We start from the raw sequence: 22,830 nt of genomic DNA on the forward strand, positions 1-22,830 counted from the left end.
GTCAGGGGCTGTGGTCTCACAGTGTGAATGACTCACTGGGCTGGGCCTATGGATCGTTTGGAATTTCACTGGTAGTTGTGCTCCACCTCCCTCCATGGACTTTCTGAATGAAACCATTTCATTTCATAATCTAGAGAACATTTTCGGTCATATCAGGTGAAAATAAAGAATTTAAGATTGGTTCACAGTGTACATGCCATAAGTTGATGAATCTTATTTTTAGAATGTTCTTTGTTGCTTAGAAGGAAAGAACTTCCTTAAACCTCTTTCTCCCCTCCACACTGCCTTTTACAATTAACTTGTGACAGTGGTGAGAAGGTGGGAGCTGCTTCCAGGAGTGACCCTTGCTACTGGGACTGCTTTTTCAAGGTCTTTTGAATTGAGGGAAAGGGAAAATGAAGAAATTAGTTTCCATAAATAGTACAGATTTCTTTTTAAAAGTTTTTACTTAAATTCCAGTTAGTTAACATATAGTGTAATGTTAGTTTCAGGTATACAATACAGTGATTCAACATTCCTTATATCAGCCGCTGCTCATCCCAGGTGCACTCCTTAATCTCCATCACCTATTTCACCCATCCACCCAGCCCCTCCTCTCGGGTAACCATCTGGTTGTTCTCTAGAGTTAAGCATCTGTTTCTTGATTTGCCTCTCTTCAACCCCCCTTTGCTCATTTGTTCCTTAAATTCCACATATGAGTAAAATCATATGATACTTGTTTTCCTCTGACTTATTTCACTTAGCATAATACTCTCTAGCTCTATCTCTGTCATTGCAAATGGCAAGATCTCATTCTTTTTCATGGCCGAGTAATAATACACACACACACACACACACACACACACACACACCACTTCTTTATCCATTCATTCCATTCATCTGTCAATGGACACTTGGGCTGCTTCCATAATTTGGCTATTGTAGATAATGCTGCTATAAACATTGGGGTGCATGTATCCCTTCGAATTAGTGTTCTTGTATTCTTTGGGTAAATACCCAGGAGTGTGGTTGCTGGATTGTGGGGTAGCTCTATTTTTAACATTTTGAGGAACCTCCCTACTGTTTTCCACAGTGGCTGCACCAGTTTGCATTCCCACCAACAGTGCAGGAGTGTTCTTTTTTCTCCACATCCTCACCAACACTTGCTATTGCTTGTCTTTTTGATACTAGCCATTCTGACAGGTGTGAGGTGATAGCTCATTGGAGTTTTGATTTTCATTTCCCTGATGATGAGTGATGTTGAGCATCTTTTCATGTGTCTGTTGGGCGTGTAGATGTCATTTTTGGAAAAATGGTGTAAACCCTATCAAAATGTCACCAGCATTTTTCACAGAGCTAGAGCAAATAATCCTAAAATTTGTATGGAACCACAAAAAACCCTGAATAGTCAAAGCAATCTTGAAAAAGAAAAGCAAAGCAGAGGCATCACAATTCCAGACTTTAAGCTATATTACAAAGCTTTAGTCATCAAAACAGTGTGATACTGTCACAAAAATAAACACACAGATCAATGGAACAGAATAGAAAACCCGGAAATGATTCCACAAATATATGGCCAATTAATCTTTGACAAAGCAGGAACGAGTATCCAGTGGGAAAAAGACAGTCTCTTCAACAAATGGTGCTGGAAAAACTGAAGAGCAACACGCAAAAGAAAGAAACTGGACCGCTTTCTTACAGCATACATAAAAATAAATTAAAAATGGATTAAAGATCTAAATATGAGACCAGAAACCATAAAAATCCTAGAACGCAAGTAATACAAATATCTTTTAACTTTCCTTTTGGCTAGGTAGAAAATATGATAAAAATGGAAACCTGGATCCTTGGTGGTCTACTGACTCAGAAGAAAAGTTTAAAGAAAAAACCAAGTGCATGGTTAACCAATATAGCAACTATTATTGGAGGAAAGCTGGCTTAAATGTAAGTACTTCTCTCCCTCTCTCTGCTGCTCCTCCTGCTTGCCTGCTTGTTCTCTCCCCCCCCCTCTTCAAATAAATAAATAAAATCTAAAAAAAATGAAATGCAAATTCTTGAGGGTTATTTCAGCCCTCTTGACCCAGAATCCTGGAAGGAGGGGGGCACTGGTCTTCAGGCAGTCTGTCTTTTCATAAGCCCTCAGGTGACTTGACTCTGATACAAGCTCAAATTTGAGAATCACAGGCCTAAACATTAGTCTGTTTTCCTAGATTTAGATAAATGTAAAAAATATTGCAGCAAACATAAACAATAACATTCTTATGAATCTATACTCCCTATCATTTTTAAAACTTTCCTTCCAAATTACTACTTAAGTTTAATTCATTGAAATAAATCTCACTAATTTGAATTAATGACTGGATTGGTTAAGAGATGTTCTAGAACTTTGAACAAAAGAAATGTACTTTTAAAATGTTTATTTTCTATTATATTTACATGCATACATTTCCATGAAGGCAAGAATGAAATTTTTTACACGCCATTTGTGTGCATTAAATTTTGTTCCTTTCTTGCCTTCACCCCCTCTTGGCACTCTTTTCTTCCCTACCTGTCATTCATCTGAATCACCTTGCTACACTCTTTCCGTGCTCACCCAGAAAAAGACACACACCACAAACTCCTTTAGCTAATGGTTTTCAGTGGCTGCCTAGAAGTCCACAGTGGGAACGTACTCTAACATAGTCACCTAACCTCTTATTGAGAGAGGTCACACTTTGTCTCCACTTCTTTTCCCACAGCAAGTGCTGCTGTAACTCTCATTATGTACATATCCTTTATGTCCACCAAGGAGAAATTCCTCCTGTCACCAACAAGTTACTATATTCATATTCCCACCAGTGATACATGGAGCATTTACTTATTCAGTTATTTTCTCACCAAATGAACTTTAAAAAATATGAGAACTTTAAAAAATATTACAGATGTTAAAATTTTGTCCTTCACATTACAGTGTTTTCTCCCAGATATATTATGCATCCATTGGACTTTATGTATGGCATCTTTTGACATACGAAAAGTAAACATTTCTATAGAGCCAAAGATACCTATTTCTCTTAAAAAATAGTTTCTGCATTTCCATTCTATATCATATATATACCCTCTTGGCCCTTCTGGAAAGGTTTTTGTTGTTATTTTACATTTAAATCTTCCTGCATGTAAAACATTTTTTATGGGGTTTAATGTGAGAGTTCACTTTTCTTCCAAAAGGATAGCCAATTGATCCAATATCATTACTAAAAGACATTTTTTTTCTCACTGAATTGAATGTTAAATTTTAGAAATCTCTATATTGACATCAATTTTTAGATTGTGTATTCTATTCTGCTGGTGTTTGTTGGTTTCTACACCAAGGTCTCATTACCATGGATATATTGATTGTTCTGGTATCTGTCAATACAAGCTTTCCCTCACTTTTCTTCCTTTATGTGCTTGGCCATTCTCAGGCAAATATACTTCTGTATATGCTCCAAGATCATATTACCTATTCTCACCCTGTCCCCCAAAGAAAATCCCATTGGGATTCTAAGGTAAATAATATTCAGTGTATGGAATTGACATTTTTATGATATAATCTTCTTGTTCAAGAACATGGTATGTCTTTTTATCTGTTTGGCTCATTTTAAGTTTTCCAATACAATTGTATAGTTTTCACTATATGTTTTATTTCCTGCAAATTATTTTTACTTCTTTTTTGTTTTCCTTATTTTGTTGGTTTGATCAGGTTTTCATGCCCTCTCCCTACTATTAATATTTTCTTGTAGTTTTTTTTAATTGCATTTGCTGCCCCTACTTTCGTAATTACAAGAAATAGATGTCTTAGGAACTGGGTGGCTCACTAGTTGAGCTCTGCCTTTCGCTCAGGTCGTGATCCTGGGGTCCTGGGATGGAGTCCCACATCAGGCTCCCCACAGGGAGTCTCCTTCTCCCTCTGCCTATATCTCTGCCTCTCTCTCTATGTCTCGAATGAATGAATGAATGAATGAATAAAATCTTAAAAATAGAAGTAGATTTCTCTTGTTGAATCTGACAATAAGAGACCAATAATGAAGAATTGTTGGTAGGATATGGATCTGCAGGAAGCCTTTACTCTAAAATACACAGTCACACACTATGCTCCTAATTTGTGTAGTCAAGGGGACAGCATGTAACAGAAGCAAGAGACCACATAGAACTGACGGTCTTCCTGGTTCTTCAACCATATTGAACACCAGGAACACCACTCCTTGTACAGGCAGAGAAACCAGAGGCTGTATCCTTGAATAGTATCTCTAGCTCTTTCATCACTGTTCTGGAAAGCCATGTCTCTACCCATATATTTTTAAAAGATCTACAGCTATGTCATGAGAAGACCTGAAATAGGTGCTTCTGCTTATCTGTTTTCAATTCAAAGACTATCAAATTGTGAAAATCCATCTTGAATATATTTTGCTTCAAGAAAAGCATAGAGGCGGGGTTCTAGAGTCAGAGGTTCAAATCTTGATTCAACCAATTACAAGTTTTGTGAATTTGGGACAGTTGCTTAACATTCCTGAATCTCCGAGTCTTCATCTGTGAAATAGGTCACTCTTTCTGAACTCAGTCATTTGTTGCAAGAATTAAATGACTGAAATTGGATACAGGACCAGCATCATAATGTCTGACATGCAATGCATTATAGCTAATATTATTACTACTTTGTGGTATACTCGAAGGCACCCCATCCTAGGGAAAAACAAAGCCAAAGACTTTGGGGCTGGAAAAAAACAAACCAAACAAAAAAACACTATTAGAACAGTTTTCTTGGATGAAGGGAATGCATATTTCCTGATGATTGTTATATGCAGACTTGGGCGGTAGACTTCTCAGTTATCTGAAACAAATATAATCCTCATACTGGTTCTCGAAGGTGTACATATTGCTGGCCCATTTATGTATAAGAAAACTGAGGCTCAAAGAGATAAAACCCATAGTAGAGTCTAGATTAGAATTTAGATTGGTGTGACTCCAAGATCTATATTCTTCCCCCCATATCATGCTGTAATTCTCTTATTTTAAGTTCATTTTACTCCTAGATGGTGTGTTGGTGGGAAGACTGTTCTACAGCATCCATTTGAGCTAAAATGTCAGATACCGAAACTAACTTCCAGCAAATGTGTGCTTTGTCACAAGGATGATAGAAAGGGGATGCCTGTGTTGGCATCAATCCAATCAACTGTCAGAAAACAGCTTTAGTCTCGTTCCCAGAGGAAAGAGAGTGGCTTCCTTTGTGGGTATAAAGGACTGTGCTTTATTTTCTGGCTCTGTTTGGGGATGCTGGTCCTCTGTGCCTGAATCCTTTGCAGTGAACTGGAGAGAGCTCCAGTAGTGTGCCACAGCAGACTGTTAGCAGCTCCTGAGTCTTGAGAGGCAAACCTATGGCCATATGGTCTACTGAGGTGCTCTAGAGTGGGAGGGCCCAAAGGGGCGAGGCTATTCTCCAAACCTCCAATTTTGATAAAGCTTAGAGGAACCAGGAAGGAGATTAAATTCGAGTGTGAGTGGATATAAATAGAAGCACAGGAGTCAAGAGCAGTCTTGACTTGAGGAGGTAGCATATTACCAGACTCTGGAGACAAACTGCTTGGGTTTGAATCCCTGTGAAATGTGGGTGCTTCATTTAATCACTCTTAGGGAAGGTTCACTGGAAGCAAAACCCAAGAAGGGGTTTCTTAGGTGACTTATTTAAGAAGCAGTTTCAGGAGAAACCTATAAGAGGATGAGGAAAACATGCTGGTTTCAGGAGTTTAGCCTCAGCCTGATCCCATAGAAGATTCTGGAGCCTGAATCGCACTACAGAAATTGTGGTAAGAGGCTAGACAGTTCTAAGTGCACATTGGTCAGTTGCTGAGAGGTAGGTAGGGGATCACCTCCCAGGAATCTTTGGTGATGCAGCTCCCCTAAGCTAAGCTTAATCTTTTGAGCTCATAGCAGTCATAGTAATAGGTGCTCAGTGTTGGTGGAAAAAAGGTTTCTGGTGCAATACTGACAACATCGGTTCCACTCTCTGAATTTTTCTTTCCCACTTTGTTAGGCAAGGGTGGTGGTAACAGCACTTACCTTGTGGGATTGTCATTAAAGAAAGAATGTATGTGAAAGCAGGAGTGGGAACTTTGGGGGATGGAAGCATTCTGGGTGATTGCAGAAAGAAATGTTTTTTGCAATCACTTTGTTTTTATCCATTGGTATTACTTGATACCTGGGTGATATTACTTGTGGTATTACTTGATACTTGGGTTAGTTTAAAAGTCAAGAGTGGGTAGGTAGGATCCATGGATTTAAAGTTTAGAGCAGAGTGTATAGATTTCATGTTGCTGCTATCACAAATCACCACAAAATTAATGACTTGAAAGGACACAAACACTGTTTTTTAAAAAAGATTTTATTTATTTATTCATGAGAGAGAGAGAAGAGAGACAGAGAGAGAGGGGGCTCCCTGCGGGGAACCTGGCATGGGACTCAATCTCAGGACCCCAGGATCATGACCTGAGCCAAAGACAGACGTTCAACCACTGAGCTACCCAGGTGTCCCACAAACACTAATTTATACAGTTCTGTGTTTCGCACTCAGGTCTCAATGGGCTAAAGTCAAGGTGTAAGCAGAGCTGCTTTTTTTTACTAGCTGCTCTAGGGGAGAATCTATTTTGTTGCTATCCCTAGCTTTTAGAGGCTGGCCACATGCCTTGGCTCATGGCCCCTTCTTTCTTCAGAGCCAGCAATGGCTGGTCACAGCTCACATTGCATCACTCTGACACCCTCTCCTGACCTCCTTTTCCTCTATTTACGTGGACCTTTCTAGTTACATTGGACCCACCTAGATAAGGCAGGCTAAAGTCTCCGGGTCCTTTACTTAATCATATTTTAAGAATTCCTTTTGCCACATAAGATAACATTTCCATGGGCTCCAGGAATTTAGGGCATCTAGGAATTTAGGATATCTTTGATGGGTTTGAGGGGTGGGCATTATTCTGCCTCTTATGTAGGGATTGACAAACTTTGTCTTCAGAGGGCCAGACTGTAGGGAGTTTCGGTTTTGTGGGCCATAGGTCTTTGTGGCAACTCCTCAGCTCTGCTGCTGTAGCAAGAGAGCAGCCCAGACAATATGTACATGAACGGGCATGGCTGTATTGCCCTCAAACTTGAATTATGGACACCGAATTTGAATTTTGTGTGATTTCCATATACCACAAAATATTTCCCTTCTTTTGATCCCCCCGCCCTAGCCATTGAGAAGTGTAAAGTCCAGTTTCACTCTATAGCCTGTATTAAAACAAGTAGCAGGTTGATTCTGGCTTGTGGGCTATATTGGTTTGGAGTATTTTTTGTCCCAGCCTATTTAGGGATTTCAGAAACAATCTTTAGGTGTTTAGAGGAATTTCTTCACCATGCTTGGCTGGTTATCCTACACGTTGCAGACCTTGACCTTGTGGCCTGTGCTACTTCTGTCTGATTTTTGTCTCCCATGAGAACTATCCTCCTTTTAATTTTTTATGGAAGTTGCTGAAGGTAAAATGGTGATGGTTGGTGAAGTTTTGTTCCTGTGTGGATGTTAAATATTTGGAAATACAAGCACACTGAAAAGAATACTCAAATTATATGAATTAATCAGAGAAAGTAATCTGTGTATTGACATTTCTACTTTTTCTCCATTAAACCAGCGTCACTCAGAATATTGTTAACATTTTATTGGAGCTGGCTAAATTGGTGAGAATACAGAGGTGGGTGAGAAAGAAATGCGTAGCATAATAAAATAGAAATTATTATATTCAGGAGCACCTTGCTGGAGTTCGTTTGCCATCTCACAATATATTATGACTACCTGTGATTTATTGAATGTAATTTTCTCTTTAAAATATGGCACTTTTTCTTGCTATCATATTTATGTCTCTTGCTGAATGATAGTTGGCTGAAAAACACTCTTTCTTTTTCTTCTTGTTAGGTGAAGGGGAAGCGGACCCTGGGAGAAAATATTGCTGATAATGGAGGTCTGCGGGAAGCTTTTAGGGTACGCACTGCAGCATTTGCTGTGATTTTTAAAATTAAACTATAGAATGCCATGTGGGTGCACCTCAATTTACACTGCAGACATATTCTTGAGGAGTTAGATTTCTGTCAATTCTGTGAATTTCTGTAAATAGAATTATATTTCCACATTGACTCTGTCATACTGTATTATATGAATAGAGCTGCATTTTTTTCTTTTTTCTTTTTTTGGGGTATAAAGTCACCTTAAAGAATAATATTTGTTGTTAAGAATCATGTATTTAAAGGATAGTTTCCAGCAGATGCATTCACAGTAATATCAAAGCATGCTACAGAAATCTCCTTGGGGCTACATTCATATGAGTTTTCCTGGAGTACTCTGTCTCGATAGCCCTTGCAATTTTCTCTTAAAATACCAAACTTCTCAATTATGGCCAGAGGCAGGTGGTTCTCATATAGCGGGCCAGGTAAGAGTCCATAGTAAAGTTTTCATCATCCTCTGGTCCTTGGTTAAACAAGAAATGAGGATGATGTGGACAGATTTTCATAAAGGTAAATGCATTTAATGAAAAGACGGGCTCTTGTTCTGAGGTTACCTCCTTCTGTATTCTGGTTAACACACATTTCATAAAATGATGGTGATTGAAGATGATAGTTCTCCATTTTATTTGGAAAAATAAAAAATTGGCCCCAATATAGTGACCCCAAAATTTATTTCCATAGTTCTTGCTATTGTGTTAGAGAACAAACAGCTTTTTTTGGGGGGGGGGTAGTTTAACGTGTGATTTGGCCCAGCTGCTTTTGTATCTATTGAGTGTAAAAATCTTTTTGCAGGTGAACCTGCCTCACTGTTAAGCAACACAACATTGATTTGCATTTCCAGGGGTTGGTTTTCTTAAAGGAAAACGTGACAGGATGCATTTTGTACATGGTGGAGGATGCATTTAGGATCTCTGCTCTGGGTGAGAAAAAGAGGAAAATGATCATTGCAGAGGATCATCCCTTCTGCTTCTCTCACCAGGCTTACCGGAAATGGATAAATGACAAGAGGCAGGGAGTTGAGGAGCCTCTCCTACCAGGCATCATCTTTAACAACAACCAGCTCTTCTTCCTGAGTTATGCTCACGTGAGTAAACCAGTGAAGGGACATTAGAGATGAAATGTGGGACTTTGGCTTGCTCCCATGGTCAAAGGTTTAGAACAGAAGGTTAGTAGTATAACTTTGATTGTAGCTAAAATTTTATCTTGCTGCTTATCTTGAAGATACTTTTCACCTTCTTAATGTTCTATGGAACATAATTAATTAATTGTTTATTGATGTTGTTTATCAAGTGGGTTACGAGCCCTACCATAACGCACTTGATATTTCTTTAATTTACGCTGACTTCTTAAAGTATGTACTACACTTTAGAACCATTTCTAGCAATTTGTTCTTTGGCTGTCATGGCCTTGCCTTTTGCTGTTTTTCACCTTTATTTTACCCCATTGGCTGACTATATCCCACCACTTTCAACCTGGTGGGGGGGGGCCCTCAAGGCTGTGTTTTTCATGGCCAAATGAGTATGTGAAGACTGTGAAAGATGAAAACAACAACAAAAGCAAGGAGAATTATATCACCCTTTTGTGAGTTTAATGGGTTTTCTGAGCAGAAATTGAAAGAAGATGTATACTCAAAAAGATATAATTCTGAGCTCAAGTCTCTGGCTAATGAGGCAAGTGCTAATTCTTTGTTGCTATTGGTTATTGCACTGGCTTATGTCACCAATGTGAAGGCCTCATTTTCAAAGCAGCCAGGGATGGTTCAAAGAAGGTTCTAATGCATGGCTTCATAGCAGGCAAAGGTGTATCTATAAGACCATGGTTGTTAGCAGCACAACCTTCCTTTGCTCAGTCTTTGCATTGGCTCCTCGATAAGCTGATTCCTTCCCATATCTTTGGTTGAGTCTGGCTAAAGGATTCTCACCTTTCTGAGATCTTTTCTTTTTTAAAGCTGACATGACAACACTAAATCAATGATTTATCAACATGACATCAGTGAAACTGGAGTCACCAAAATGACCTTCTTTTTTAGTTTTCCCTTTGCTGTCAACACATCCCTGGTCTTTGGGTCTTCCTGGTTAGAAAATCTAGATTCTTTTGTCTTACTTCATTTGTTTATCCTTATTTTTATTACATGGGTTCCCAAACCTAGGTGTTTCATCCTTTTAACCTCTCTTTAGATTCATCTTCTCTTCTTCCTCATTCCCTTAATTGTCTGTAGACTAGCTCTTAAATCTCTTCTACTCTGGATTATCCCAACAGCCTGAGGGCATATTTTTCCGACTTTGGCATCTTTCCACCACTGTCTTACATGCCCCTGAAATACCACTCTTATTTCATAACTGACCTGCTGAGGGAACTGCAGTGACTCCCAAGTGCCTACCACATTGAGGCCAAACATGCGCAGCTGGCTCTCATAGTTCCGTCCAGTCTTATCCGAGTCTATGCAACCAGCTCTGAGTTGCTGCAGTTCTACCAGACTCACCCTTAGCCAGGCAGGTGTCCTCACGTCCATCCTGCAGTGTTATGCCTATTACTATCCTGGGGCTTTGCTTTTGATTTTCCTTATATAATGTGACCTCCTTCATACTCCTCCCCCTCAGATTATTTAATCCTATCTTTGTCTTTCAGGCACAATCTCAAGTTTCCCCCTCCTCCACATTTTCCACAAACTTCCCCAAGGACTCAGGTTCTTTATTTCTCTCTCTTTTTTGAATCTCCAACTCCTTTTCACTTCTCTTCATTACTATGCAGTTGAGTCCTTGATTATTCTAAAAATGTTGAGGACTCTTATCTCCATAGCTCATCTTCTGGATCCTTATATTTCTTATGTATCTCCATAGCATCCAGCAGAGAGGCTGCGTATACTGAAGACACTTGACATTTTTAGATGAACTGCTTCAAAAGGATAAGACTAAGGAACAGTTTCAGTTAAGGAGACTTTTGGGGGGAGATGGTCAGTACCGGGCCAGATAACTCAAACAAACATAATATAGTTAGAATTTTCTAGAGCAGGGGTTGGCAAACCCATGGGCCAAATATGGTCTGCTGTCCATTTTTGTAAAAAACTATTTTATTGGAAAAAAGCCATGCTCTTTCCTTTGTGTTACAGGTGGCCAGTTTTGTGCTACGGGCAGAATTGAGTAGTTGACACAGAGACCTTCTGATCTGCAAAGCCTAAAATACTTAATGTGTGCCCTTTGACAGAAAAAGTTTGCTGACCCTTGATTTAGAGGACAAAGTACAATGTCCGTTGTTTTTTACTTAATCAAAGCTCATCTTAGTTATATCCTAGTCCACAATATCTTTTTGTACTTTAGTAAAGTAGACTAACTGGTAGCAACATTACCTTCATAATTTTTGAAATGTCTTCAAATAAAATTCCTAAGCATATTTGATTTATTTTAAAACAAAGAGATTTGGGAAAAAATGGAAATCTATTTTATGTTACTAATGAGAAATTTATCTTGAAGGTTTTCCTACAGACAGAAGAAGGGGATTTTCAGTCTTTTGCTCATTGGAATAAGTCTGCTTATAGGGAGTAAAGTTATTTTCCCTCCTGAGAAGATACTAAGAAAATAGTCATAACCAGAGTGTGTTTTCAGAAGTCTCTTAAATGATTTATGAAGCAAAGACAGTACTATAACAATACTTTATAATCATGTAGGAATATAAGAAGAAATAACACAAGAAAAAACGAGGTAATAACAAATGCCAGAAACAACTTCATCTTGGCTAGCTTCTGAGGAAATGAAGGAATCACATTACAAAAGCATCTTCACAGTCCCACTTCGATGGTTTATATTCATCAAAAGCAGTAGCGTTATATCACCTTTTCTGCTTTGTATGTCCCCATAGTTTCCATGACCTGTTAATTTTTTCCCTCAGATATTCTCCTTATCCTACTTCTCTCCATTCCTGTTTATATCTATTTAGTGGCCACTCATTGAGAACCTTCCTGAGGCCCCATAAATACTCTTCAAACTAGCCTCTTATTTCCTCTATGCACCCCTGCCAGATGATTCTTTTAAAAACAGGATTTTATCATTTTCTTGCTCAAACAGCATGTTTAAATATAGTTTAAGTTTTTTAGCTTGTTGCTCAAGGCTTCAGAACTCTGGCACCATCCTCTCTCCCCGCTGGTCTGCCATTGCTGCCCATTACGCACCCCCAGTCCAGCCACACCAAATGCCTTGCTTTTTCTTCTCTCTCAGATAGGTCTTTGTTTGTTTTTTAAAAGATTTTATTTATTTATGAGAGAGAGAGAGAGAGAGAGAGAGAGAGAGAGAGAGGCAGAGACACAGGCAGAGGGAGAAGCAGGCCCCATGCAGGGAGCTTGACGTGGGACTTGATCCCGGGACTCCAGGATCATACCCCGGGCTGAAGGCGGCACTAAACCACTGAGCCACCCGGGCTGCCCTCAGATAGGTCTTTCCTTCCATGTTCTCCTGCACTTGGAATTCCCCCCATCATCTCGTGTCTCCTAGTTCTTTTCGCATTTCAAGACTATGTCATGTTTCCAGACACATTTTAAGTCAGGATTAAGTCAGTTCCAGGGCAGGAACAAACAATACATGGACAGTTTCTTTTGTGGTTCTGCTCCCTGTCTGGCCAGTTGACGGTGGAGCTCCACTCATGGTTATTTCTCAAGGACTTGGGTGCTGGAGCCTTTATCTCAGCATGTGTTGTTTACATGTTCACCATCAGAGGAGGAAAGTGAGATAAGGAAATGTCCAGTGGACCTTCCTGTGGCATCTTAGATTGTTCTTAAGACACTTGAATCTTCTGCTAGGTTTTTTAAAACTTCCACAACAATGTGCCATCTATCACTTCTTAGGGTGAGGCAAACAAGGCACTTAGGTTGCAGAATACTAACTTCCCATGACTATCCTCAATTCGGTTTTTCCTGTTCGAGCGAGTATGATTGACTTTGATAAGGGCAATATATTCCAAGCATTATATTATTTGGGTTAATACATTGTCTGATTCCTGGGCATATACACTATTCTCTAGATTAAAGAAATTTGCCTGGAAACCTTCCTAATTTACTCAAATTGTGGAATTATGCACAACAATAAAACCTTCTACCCTGGGGATTAGAATAATAGATGTTGCTACTGATGAAGGTTTTATCTGATCTACCAAAACTGTTTGTCATCCACTGAGTCTAAAATTACTCTTCGATATAATTTGCAGCAGTTAAAGTGGTAGAAAGTGTGTAATTGAAAAGGAAACATAATTATTGGGATGCTTTTCTCTTCTAGGTGAGGTGCAATTCCTACAGACCAGAAGCTGCCCGAGAACAAGTCCAAATTGGTGCTCACAGCCCCCCGCAGTTTAGGTAAATGGGCAGAATGGTGACCCTAATTTTTACCTGTGCATCTCCCACCTCCTCCCCGACTCAGCCATTCCCAGTGCTATACTAGATAGGAGATCTGAACAAAAGCCTGTATTGTGAACAGCGATATCTCCATTTTGCAGACAGAAGTATCTGGCCAAACAGAAACAGAGCATCTTTTCTTTCATTAGTAGGAAGCTAGTTTAGTCAGAATTCTCTCAAAAAAATTTCTGCAGTAGACATTCATGCATACCTCTAGTCCAGTGTTATCTCAAGGGATCCATGAGATAGTATAAGACTCCAAAGGTAGTTTAGAATCCAAATGATAGCTTTAGTATTAATTCACATTTATTATCTTCCAGTTTTTGAAAGGCACCAGTCCATGGGTGCTCAGTAAACTGAAATATTTGATTTATCCAACCACCTACTTTTAGTGTGGAGGCCAAAAATGTCTCTTTCCTTAGACAAGGATGAGAGCTATGAGAGCTCACATACTGTGCCTTAAAACATAGAGCTCTGGTTTATTTTGTGGTATAGAATACCCTATTTAATGCCTCTTGTTCTTTCATGCAGCCAACTGGCAGACATGAATGAGTACTGCTTTCTGAATAGCTCTGAACACAAAAGAGGATGTATGGTGATATTTAGCTATTAGAATTCGTATCTGAAGTCAAAACTGTGTTTTAGCCTTTAGTTTGAATCATTTTTTGCAACAGTTACTTCATGTGAAGGGAAAAGGATTATGAATTACAATCTTATGTAATTGTCAGAATGTACAAAATAATAAGTAAAAATAAAATTAAGGTTAGTATACTTACCCAGTGCTAGGTTCCTAGCACAGTTTGAGGGAGATTTTTTACAGTTGGGGTCAGAGAGAATTATAATGGGAAATACAAGAACTGTAATAATTTTTATTGATTGATTCTTTGCTTAGAACATGTTATATCTGGATAGCTTTATGTTTATTGAATCCATCAGCACAGTGCAGGAAAATCATCTAAAATTTCTCCTATATTTAAAAATCTTATTCCTAAAACCTTGCTTTAGAAATGCTTCAGATACTGGCTCTAAATTACCCAATAGCATAAAAACCTAATCACTGTGTTAGAAAATTCTCCCCCACTGGGCTAAACTGTCAAAAAAGTGCTGACAGTCTCTAATGGACCCAGATATGCTCCCACCAGTGACTGGTGCAGATGAAACCACACAGTAGATTAATTACATAACAGATAAGATTTTAGAAACTAATTTCCTTTTACTGACTAGTTGCCTGGAATGTTGGATTTTAGCTGATAATTTGCAGAATGTACTTAACTAATTATCAGCTAAATTCTCTTTAACATTTGCCCAGGGTGAATCACGCTATGAAATATGCATTCCTACTCATACATCCCAGCTAAAACCCAAGAGGTTTGAATACAGGCCAGTGTATTCCTTCAAATGCCCATGGGTGACAAAGTCATTAGGGAAGAAATAGTAACTAAGAATGCTGAGTCTCTAGTCAAACCTTTGAACATGCAGTTGAATAAGAAATAGATGAGGGGGGCAGTTTTTGCTGGCTTGTTAGTGATGTCTGCAGTAACTATAGATTTTGAGTACAGTAGGAATCACACAATGGAAATACCACTGCCAATTAAAGTGCTGAGTAGGAACCCACAGTCTTTACTGCAGTCAGGGAACTTGCAAGAACACCAGGATTTAGAACTAACTGCAGTAAAGCATTACTCATCAATAACGAGTACACACCATTCATCAGTTTGTTGCGTGGACCAAATTCTAGGTAAATGTGAACCTTTAAACATAATAGGAATTAAGCAAAAGTGTTTTTATAGACCGATTGAGGTCTTGAAAGATAAAGATAGCAATAGCATGCATGAATCTTACAAACATAAAATATTGAGTGAAAGAAGCCAGGAACAACAGAGTATGCATACTGTGTGATTCCATTCATATGAAGTTCAAAAACAGGCAAAACTAATCTCTGGCAATGGAGGTCAGACTAGTAGTTATCCTTGGAGGTCCTACTCGTAGGGCACACAGTGGAGCCTTCTAGGTGCTGGAAATATCCCATGTCTTGATCTGGGTGGTGGTAACATGGATATATACACATGAACGAAATTGATGAGCCTTGCATTTCAAGTGTGTGCACTTTATATCAGTCATACCTTCCATAAAAAGTAAAAAAAATGAAAAAGCCTAAGTATTGGTTAATCCTACATTTTATAGGAATCTGTAAATTTACAAGACTATGCAATCATATACATGACTTATAAGAATTGTAAATCCTACTGTATATAGGAATTTGAGGGTGTAGGGAAGATTAATAAGAGCAAATGCCAGGCATTCAGGAAGGGCTGGTTCTAATCTCAGCTCTGTGAATTTCTTTGGAAATTTACTTCTCCATTTTGGGCTTCAGTTGTCTCTCCTATAAACAGATGAAATGAATGCAACATCCCTGTGAGCAATAGGCTGCTACAGTTTTATCCAGAACCTGTTGATATAGAAGAATTAAATGACATGGGCTGTGACCTATCTTTTTCAGGGTCAATGGTGCAGTTAGCAACTTTGAAGAATTCCAGAAAGCCTTTAACTGTCCATCTAATTCCACGATGAACAGAGGCATGGACTCCTGCCGACTCTGGTAGCCGGACCGCTGGTTTATGCCCTCCAGAGAGCCGTACGGTGCCAGTAGAGGCCACACTGAGCCCTCATCACCACTACCTTCAGCCTCTATTCCCCCGAGGACTCCTGTTTTCAGTGCATCTTCCATTATTTGGGTGTTGGTTGGATTTAAACAATATATTCAAATGGTAGGGCTTAAGAAATGGAATATAAGAAGTGAACCAAGCAAGTATGTTTCTTTACAAAACCAAACCAACAAAAATAAATCCCTAGGCTACTTTTGTTGGAACATTATCTGCTTAATTGTTTCTCTTGTCCATTTTTAGTGTGTAGACAGTGAAGTGGTACAGACCATTTTAAGCCACAGCTTTGCAAGGGCCCTAAGTAGAATGTATCCAGAACAAAACTGAGTCTATTAAATCTGTAACTGTCGGTGATGAAGACGTGTTCCTGGGTACCTGGTAGGCCTTACCGCTCTGCAGAACGCAATGCGAGGTTTTATGGATCGTCATTCCCAGCGTTTATTCACTCTGTGGTAGTTAAGTTAGAAATGTGTTGGAGTTTCGTTTTACAATTTTTTGCCTTTGGTTTTGCAGTCTGTTGGGATGAAAGTGCATCTCACAGCTTGTATCTGATGTAGCTGATTGCCCTGTTCAAGTCAGCATGAACAAAGCTGGCCAAAAGGGCCCTTGAGGAAGGGTTTCTGTTTATCAAGTAGAAAAAAGGAAAAAGGATGTGTCTTTAAGGCCAGAAGGAGTCAAAACTTCTAGTCACGCAATGGTAGGGACCCTAGGAGATGAAATCTCCACCATTTGATCTCTTCTTCCCAAGCCTCAGTGATTCTGTCTGCCAGACACTTTTCTTTAGTTCAATTCTTACTTGTCTCGTTACCCTGATATATGTGCATTCTTCTGTTTCTGAAATAAGCGGGCACTGAGAAAGTGAAATTCTAATTCTCCGTTAGGGATGTATGGCTTTCATTCCCCTTTAGCGCCAAGGAACAAATACCATGTTGAGGTGGATGCAAAGTACCCTTGTGTTTTGGCTCAGCTAATGCCACTTCTCTTTGGAAAAAAGCTTTTTGAAAAATTTCTGGATTGAGGATATATTCAAATCTATTGATTAAATTAAAAATTCCCTGCATAGTCCAAAGAAACATAATTTTCACTGTCTGAGCCTTGTAAAGGGTCTGTAAGGAAGAGCAGGACTAGGGTTTTGATCCTCAGGACTTTATGCTTTCAAGTGACCTCCTCCATCTCTTATTAGTGTGTGTGTAGGATAAAATCGTAATGGCCTGAAAGTGGTTACCTGGCATTTCCAGTTTCTTAAAATAACTGTCCTCCCTCTGCATTATTCATCACATATGCGGTTTGGGTTAAGTGGGCCGATAGGAAAATCTCAAAAGTGAAAGGACAAATGCAGACTAACCATAGGAGGCTATTTTGCACCCCTGTGATTTGTTGTCCTTTTTTATTTTATTTTGTTAAAGGTAAGTGTGTGCCATGTCCTTTGTAACCATGGGAACTTTGAAAGGGAGAAAAATGCAGGGGTCCCATCATGAAGACAGCAGTCACACTGCTTTAGAGGAGAGCGATTTTCCCCTGGACTCCGTCCTATCCAAACGAGCAAACTTTTAAAGGGCAGCTACAGTTTTCCTCCTTTTTTTTAAACAAAGGCTTAATGCAACCTTCATTTGTGTTTTTAAAAGCAAGAGGAATTAGGGTTGAGCTGCTGGGAGTGTACATGCTTTTTCTCTGAAAGAATCATCCTGATTTGGTTGAGACATACAAGATACTCCTTGTTTTATCCTGGCACTTGGACAGTCAAAACCAGCTGTGCTTTCTTATGCTTATTTGAATGGCATTTTCCTTCTAGATTTCTCTTTCTAAACTCCAAATAAACACATTCCTGCAGGTCAGAGAAAGTGTTTGATACAAGCATCTAATTAGGGCTCTGGAAATGGGAGTCAGTCAGTTAGTTGTTGGTTGAGGACAGCTGGTTGATGATCAGCTGGGGCCCTGTAGTTTCTGAATGATGTGGCTACCTTGTCCTGATTAACTTTACTTGACCGAAGTCAGTTACCTTGAAAGTAGTAGATAAGATACAATGGCCATTATCGACACAAAATAAACCCAAATCATTGCTACTAGCTAGAACAATTTTCTGGTGGGGTTGGGATTTCCAAATACACCTCATGTTTAAATTTCAGATGACACTCATGTTCCTTCCACACTGATGGCTAAAGGAAGCAGTCGCTGATTAAGTGGTGGAGGGAAGAAGGTGAAATGCCAGTGGAAGGAGAGGTACAAAAGTAGGGAGAAGCTGGCCTCAATATGCCGCTGGAGAGAAAACAGGATTTGGGCAGCGCTTGCTCAGCACATTCCCTGGAGCAGAGCCATAAAGTCTTACAAAAATAATTATGGTAAATTAAACGGAAATGGGGTATTGGATCACAGACCAGGACTGCCAATAACACACTTCTCTGATTCACATACCAGATGTTCCACCAGTGAACTCTTGTCTGGGTGTTGGAAGGAGTAGGTTTTTTTGGAAAATTCTCCAGATTAGTCAAGGATTTTAGGTCTATTAAGTGTTATTATTTGAGCTGATCACCATTGCCCAAAGTTTGTTCAGCTTTTCACCAACCACACAGCACTGGCCTCCTATTCCCATTTTTTCCCTTTTATGAGACAGACTTGGACATGACTAATGCAGCCTCGGGATTCGTAAATTATCCTGAAGTTTATTCAGTGCCTTTCCTCAATGGAGCTTAAAGCATAGCACATAAATTTTATCTTCTTTAGCCCTGGAGCCTCGCTAGAAAGCAACAAGGAATGATGGCTCACCACACGGGTGATGCTCATGCCAGAGAAGTGGAGAGAGGTTTGAAATTGCTTTGTCAAGTATCCCAGAATCAGGAAAGGCAGCGTCTTTGTTCTTTGGGCTGCTGAGCTCTGCATTAACCTTCATCCCTTAGATCAACCCCATTTCTAAGTATATTTATTCTCTTGGTATTTCTATAATCACTTAGCATTTGATAGGCTTCTTCTCTGATATTTTTAACATAATGTCGCAGTTGCATACTAAGTGAGGGAAGAATATGATTGTGTCATGCGGCGGCATTGTCATCACCAGTGGCAGTGCCCCCACTGGTTTGAAGAAAGGTGTTCTTGCGTGATGCGTTTTCTATCTAAACGGTCATTATATTTTCGTCTCCTACTTGTGAAACAATGTGAATAACCATTTTAAGGACAATAAAAGGTTGAAGATTTTGTTTCTTCTCTTTTTATTTTTATGTACGTACGTATGTATGTTTCCTCTCTTTTAAAAAAATATTAGAATCGATCGTATCTGTTACCATGCTCAGTTGTGTTTTAGACAATGCTCTTTGTCCAAAAAGTACACAACGCACCCCTGGTTCCTTGGTTTAGGAAAGTGGGATTTGATGCAGTGACTTTGTAGACACTGAGAGATTTGCGAGGTGGTCATTGTATTTTCTTCCAGAATATGAGTCCGCAGCTGTGGTTTATTGCTTATGCAGGAATATTACTCTTGAGGAAAAGGGAGGCTTCTGAAGGAATTATCAGCCACAATAGGGCTGGTCTTATAAAAGTGACAGTGAGCATTACAGTTAGTATCAGGCCAAAGAATCTCTGTGCGCTCTCACCTTTCTTTAACAACCTCGTCCATTTATAGTCAGTCACTCAATCAACACAGCATAACTGAACACCTTTTCGATTATATCATGGAACTAGCTGTATTTAAGCACATTATATGCTGTCCCTGGGCCTCCGTGAGCAGTCTGGTCTTACGTGGGAGACAGATACATAAACTGTTGGAATCACCCTGCTTTGTGGCAAGTGTGGTGGTATCTAAGGAGATTGGGTTATGGTTTGGTGCATAGAAAAGGAATTACTCGACTCTCCTCTGGTGGATGCTGTCCGTGCTCTCTCTCTCTGTTCAAATCCCAGCTAGTCCCCTTTCCTGAGCACCCTAACCTCACCTTCTGTGTGCTTCTCTAAGGGGCCATGGCTCTCTAGGATAGCTGCGCTCATGCTGCTGGAGCCTCTTTGCCCCAGGCACACTTAGAGAACTGCAGCAGCCTGGGATTTTGTATCCCCCAGTGACCTTTGGGCAATGAGTGATGCACGACAATGCAAGCCTGTCTGTCTTGCCTGAGTCCAGACAGATCTAGAGGCATACCACAGAATTCATACTATTCTATGGGAGCATTTTGAGGTTAGGCTGGTAGGGTAAGTAGAGCCCCCTATTGATAACCTTAAACATCTTTTCTGGGGCAGCCGGGTGGCTCAGCAGTTCAGCGCCGCCTTCAGCCCAGGGCCTGATCCTGGGGTCCCGGGATCGAGTCCCATGTCAGGCCCCCTGCATGGAGCCTGCTTCTCCCTCTGCCTGTGTCTCTGCCTCTCTCTCTCTCTCTCTCTCTCTCTCTCTCTCTCTGTCTCTGTGTGTGTGTGTGTCTCTCATGAATGAATAAATAAAATCTTTAAAAAAACCACACTGATATGTTCTAAGATCCGGAGAAGTACTGGTTTGTAGCTGGTGAGCTGTAGGGACTATGTACAGGAGATGGCTACCAGACGGGTTACAGAACTGGTGGGTAATAAGTGACTGAGTGTGGCCTGTTAGCACTCCTCTTAGAGAGTTTGTTCTAGTTTCTGAGCTGATTCTCGAAATAAGAATTCTTACGTAGGGGGCAGTGACAGAAGGAAAGATGTACAGAGATGGCAGTTTATGAGCGAGCTCCGGGGTGTGGACAGGAAGGAGGGACTTTGGGGAAATGGAGCCAAGGGGTCTAGAATTTCTCACGCTATGGTCTGTATGATAGATTTTATGAGACACAAGAAGCATACTTGTCTGATTCAATTGTTAGGTATATATCTAAGTGGACCTGATCAAAATTTGACGGAGGCGAATATTTCCTGTTAGGTCTGAGGTATTTGCACGTCCCTCAAGTTCAGTGTTTTGTAAATTAAGATCACACTAGCTGTTGAAACATTATCTTAATGGCTTAACCCAATTTAAGTTTATTTCTTGTTTTCATTGCATACAAAATGGGTATTAATGGTCAGTGAGCCTCTCTCTTCCAGTTGGTGATTTAGGGACCCAGGTTCCTTCCACATGTGATTCAGCCATTTTCAACATGATTGAATACAGGCTCATCTGACAAGAAGCTGGTGGAAGGGAAGAGGCCATGGGAGATCCTGAGTGGAAGGTTTGGTCTGGTCCCAGGAATTGTCTATGTCACCTCTGCTCATACTCCATTGGCTAGAGCTCAGTCATGTGGCTAAACCTAACTGCAGGGAAGCTGGGATAGATAGGCCAGCTGTGTGCCTGGAAAGAAGAGGAAATGGGTTTTGCTGTCAGCTGGCAATCCTGGCTGCACCTTCTAAAGTGAAATACGGGACAGTAACTTTGAGGTCATCTGAATTCTGGGAAATTGCTTTTGGGCACAGCACAATGAAAATTTTAAAATGCCATCGGTAGCCTGCAGTTTATTCTGTAGGAGTCTTTTTAATTAACAGCTTAATTGGATAATTTAATCCCCTTTAGAATTGGAGATATGAAAATGAAAATGAGATACTCCCTGTGATCTGACAATACTGTGCTTTAATAAACACACCAAAGTGAGCCCGGAAATGAGCACCACAAAAGCATTACCATAATTTGTGATCAGTGAAAGAAAACCTGATCTATAATTTTAATTATTTCTGAATGGCTTAGATACATGTTTCATTTGAATGTGTATTTTGTTTTGTTAATTGCCTCAATTAGGAAGATAACAGAATATAAGATTGCGTGGCTATGCTATAGATAGACAAATGTTCTAAGCTTTTAAAGTATATCCCATTGAGACAGTAAATAAAATATCCTATGAAATCAAATCTTGTGCTATGTTTTCTAGTATTTTTAGAGAATTTAGATGAAAATTGTTTTACTTTTCCATTATGAGACGAGAAGTTATTCTTCATATTCTTATTTTATGCTTTCTCCACTTGAAAGACAAATTGAGGCTCAGAGTCCAAGAAACAAAGACGAGTGCCCAAATACAAGCCACGATCTCAATTCTGGCTTGAGATCCATTTTACAGAGAACGAAGAACTGAGTGATTAAGTTGCAATCCCCAATGTAAAAGCTACCTGAAAGACAATATCATTTATGTTGGCAGGTGGGCTGAAATGTCTGCAGATGTCCTAAGCAAGAAGAGACATCTAGTTTACCATTTAGAAGTACACCCTGCCAATTTCCAAACTGATTCAGGAGTTAGTGGAATCAGTACCTTGCTTACAGTCACACAATCCTCCTACCCCACTGACATTTGATGAATGAAAAAAATAAGCCCAGAGCTAATTTATTTAAAAATTGACCAGATTTTCAATTGACATTTATAAATGATTTGTGTGTGTGTGTGGGTGGCCTAGTAATCTTTCATGATGAAAACAGACTCCATTTCCTGAGAACCCCCACATCCTAGGTGCTCTACTAGGCTCTTACGTGCTTTACAGCCAATCCTCACAGCAGTCTTGCACAGAGTTGTTGCTGTTTCTACTTCACAGGCGAGGAATACTTACGTGACTCACCACATTAGTAATTAGAGGAGTCAGAAAAAACGTCAGTTTTGTCTGACTTCAGAGCCCATTCTCTGATGCTCTACTGGGCATATGGAACAATGTTCACAAACATGATTTTGCCTTGTGACTTACCAAAGAATTCACATTGTGTTCCAGAGTCATCTGTTAGAAAATAATGTGAAGAAAGGAGTCAGTTTACAGGTGTTTGTACTTGACGGTAGTTCCATCTTGAGACCTCCAGAAAGCTCTCTATCCTGCTTCTTC

At 39.7% G+C, this 22,830-nt stretch overlaps 1 protein-coding gene across 2 annotated transcripts in view; it reads left to right on the forward strand.

Moving 5' to 3' along the window:
- The window catches only part of PHEX (phosphate regulating endopeptidase X-linked), a 201,981-nt gene extending 185,817 nt beyond the window's left edge, over positions 1–16,164 (forward strand). Inside the window, exons 18-22 of one of the 2 annotated variants that reach the window (XM_055338552.1) lie at positions 1,793–1,923; positions 7,934–7,999; positions 8,999–9,103; positions 13,281–13,357; positions 15,897–16,164. In XM_055338552.1, the coding sequence (XP_055194527.1) occupies positions 1,793–1,923; positions 7,934–7,999; positions 8,999–9,103; positions 13,281–13,357; positions 15,897–15,999 (482 nt within the window). In that variant the 3' untranslated portion in view covers positions 16,000–16,164. The remainder of the gene's footprint in view (positions 1–1,792; positions 1,924–7,933; positions 8,000–8,998; positions 9,104–13,280; positions 13,358–15,896) is intronic. The other variant, XM_055338553.1, reaches the window with a different exon arrangement.
- The last annotated feature ends 6,666 nt before the right edge of the window (positions 16,165–22,830 follow it).

This window comes from Nyctereutes procyonoides, unplaced genomic scaffold, assembly GCF_905146905.1.
Source record: "Nyctereutes procyonoides isolate TBG_1078 unplaced genomic scaffold, NYPRO_anot_genome, whole genome shotgun sequence".
In the NCBI taxonomy this organism is placed as follows: domain Eukaryota; kingdom Metazoa; phylum Chordata; class Mammalia; order Carnivora; family Canidae; genus Nyctereutes; species Nyctereutes procyonoides.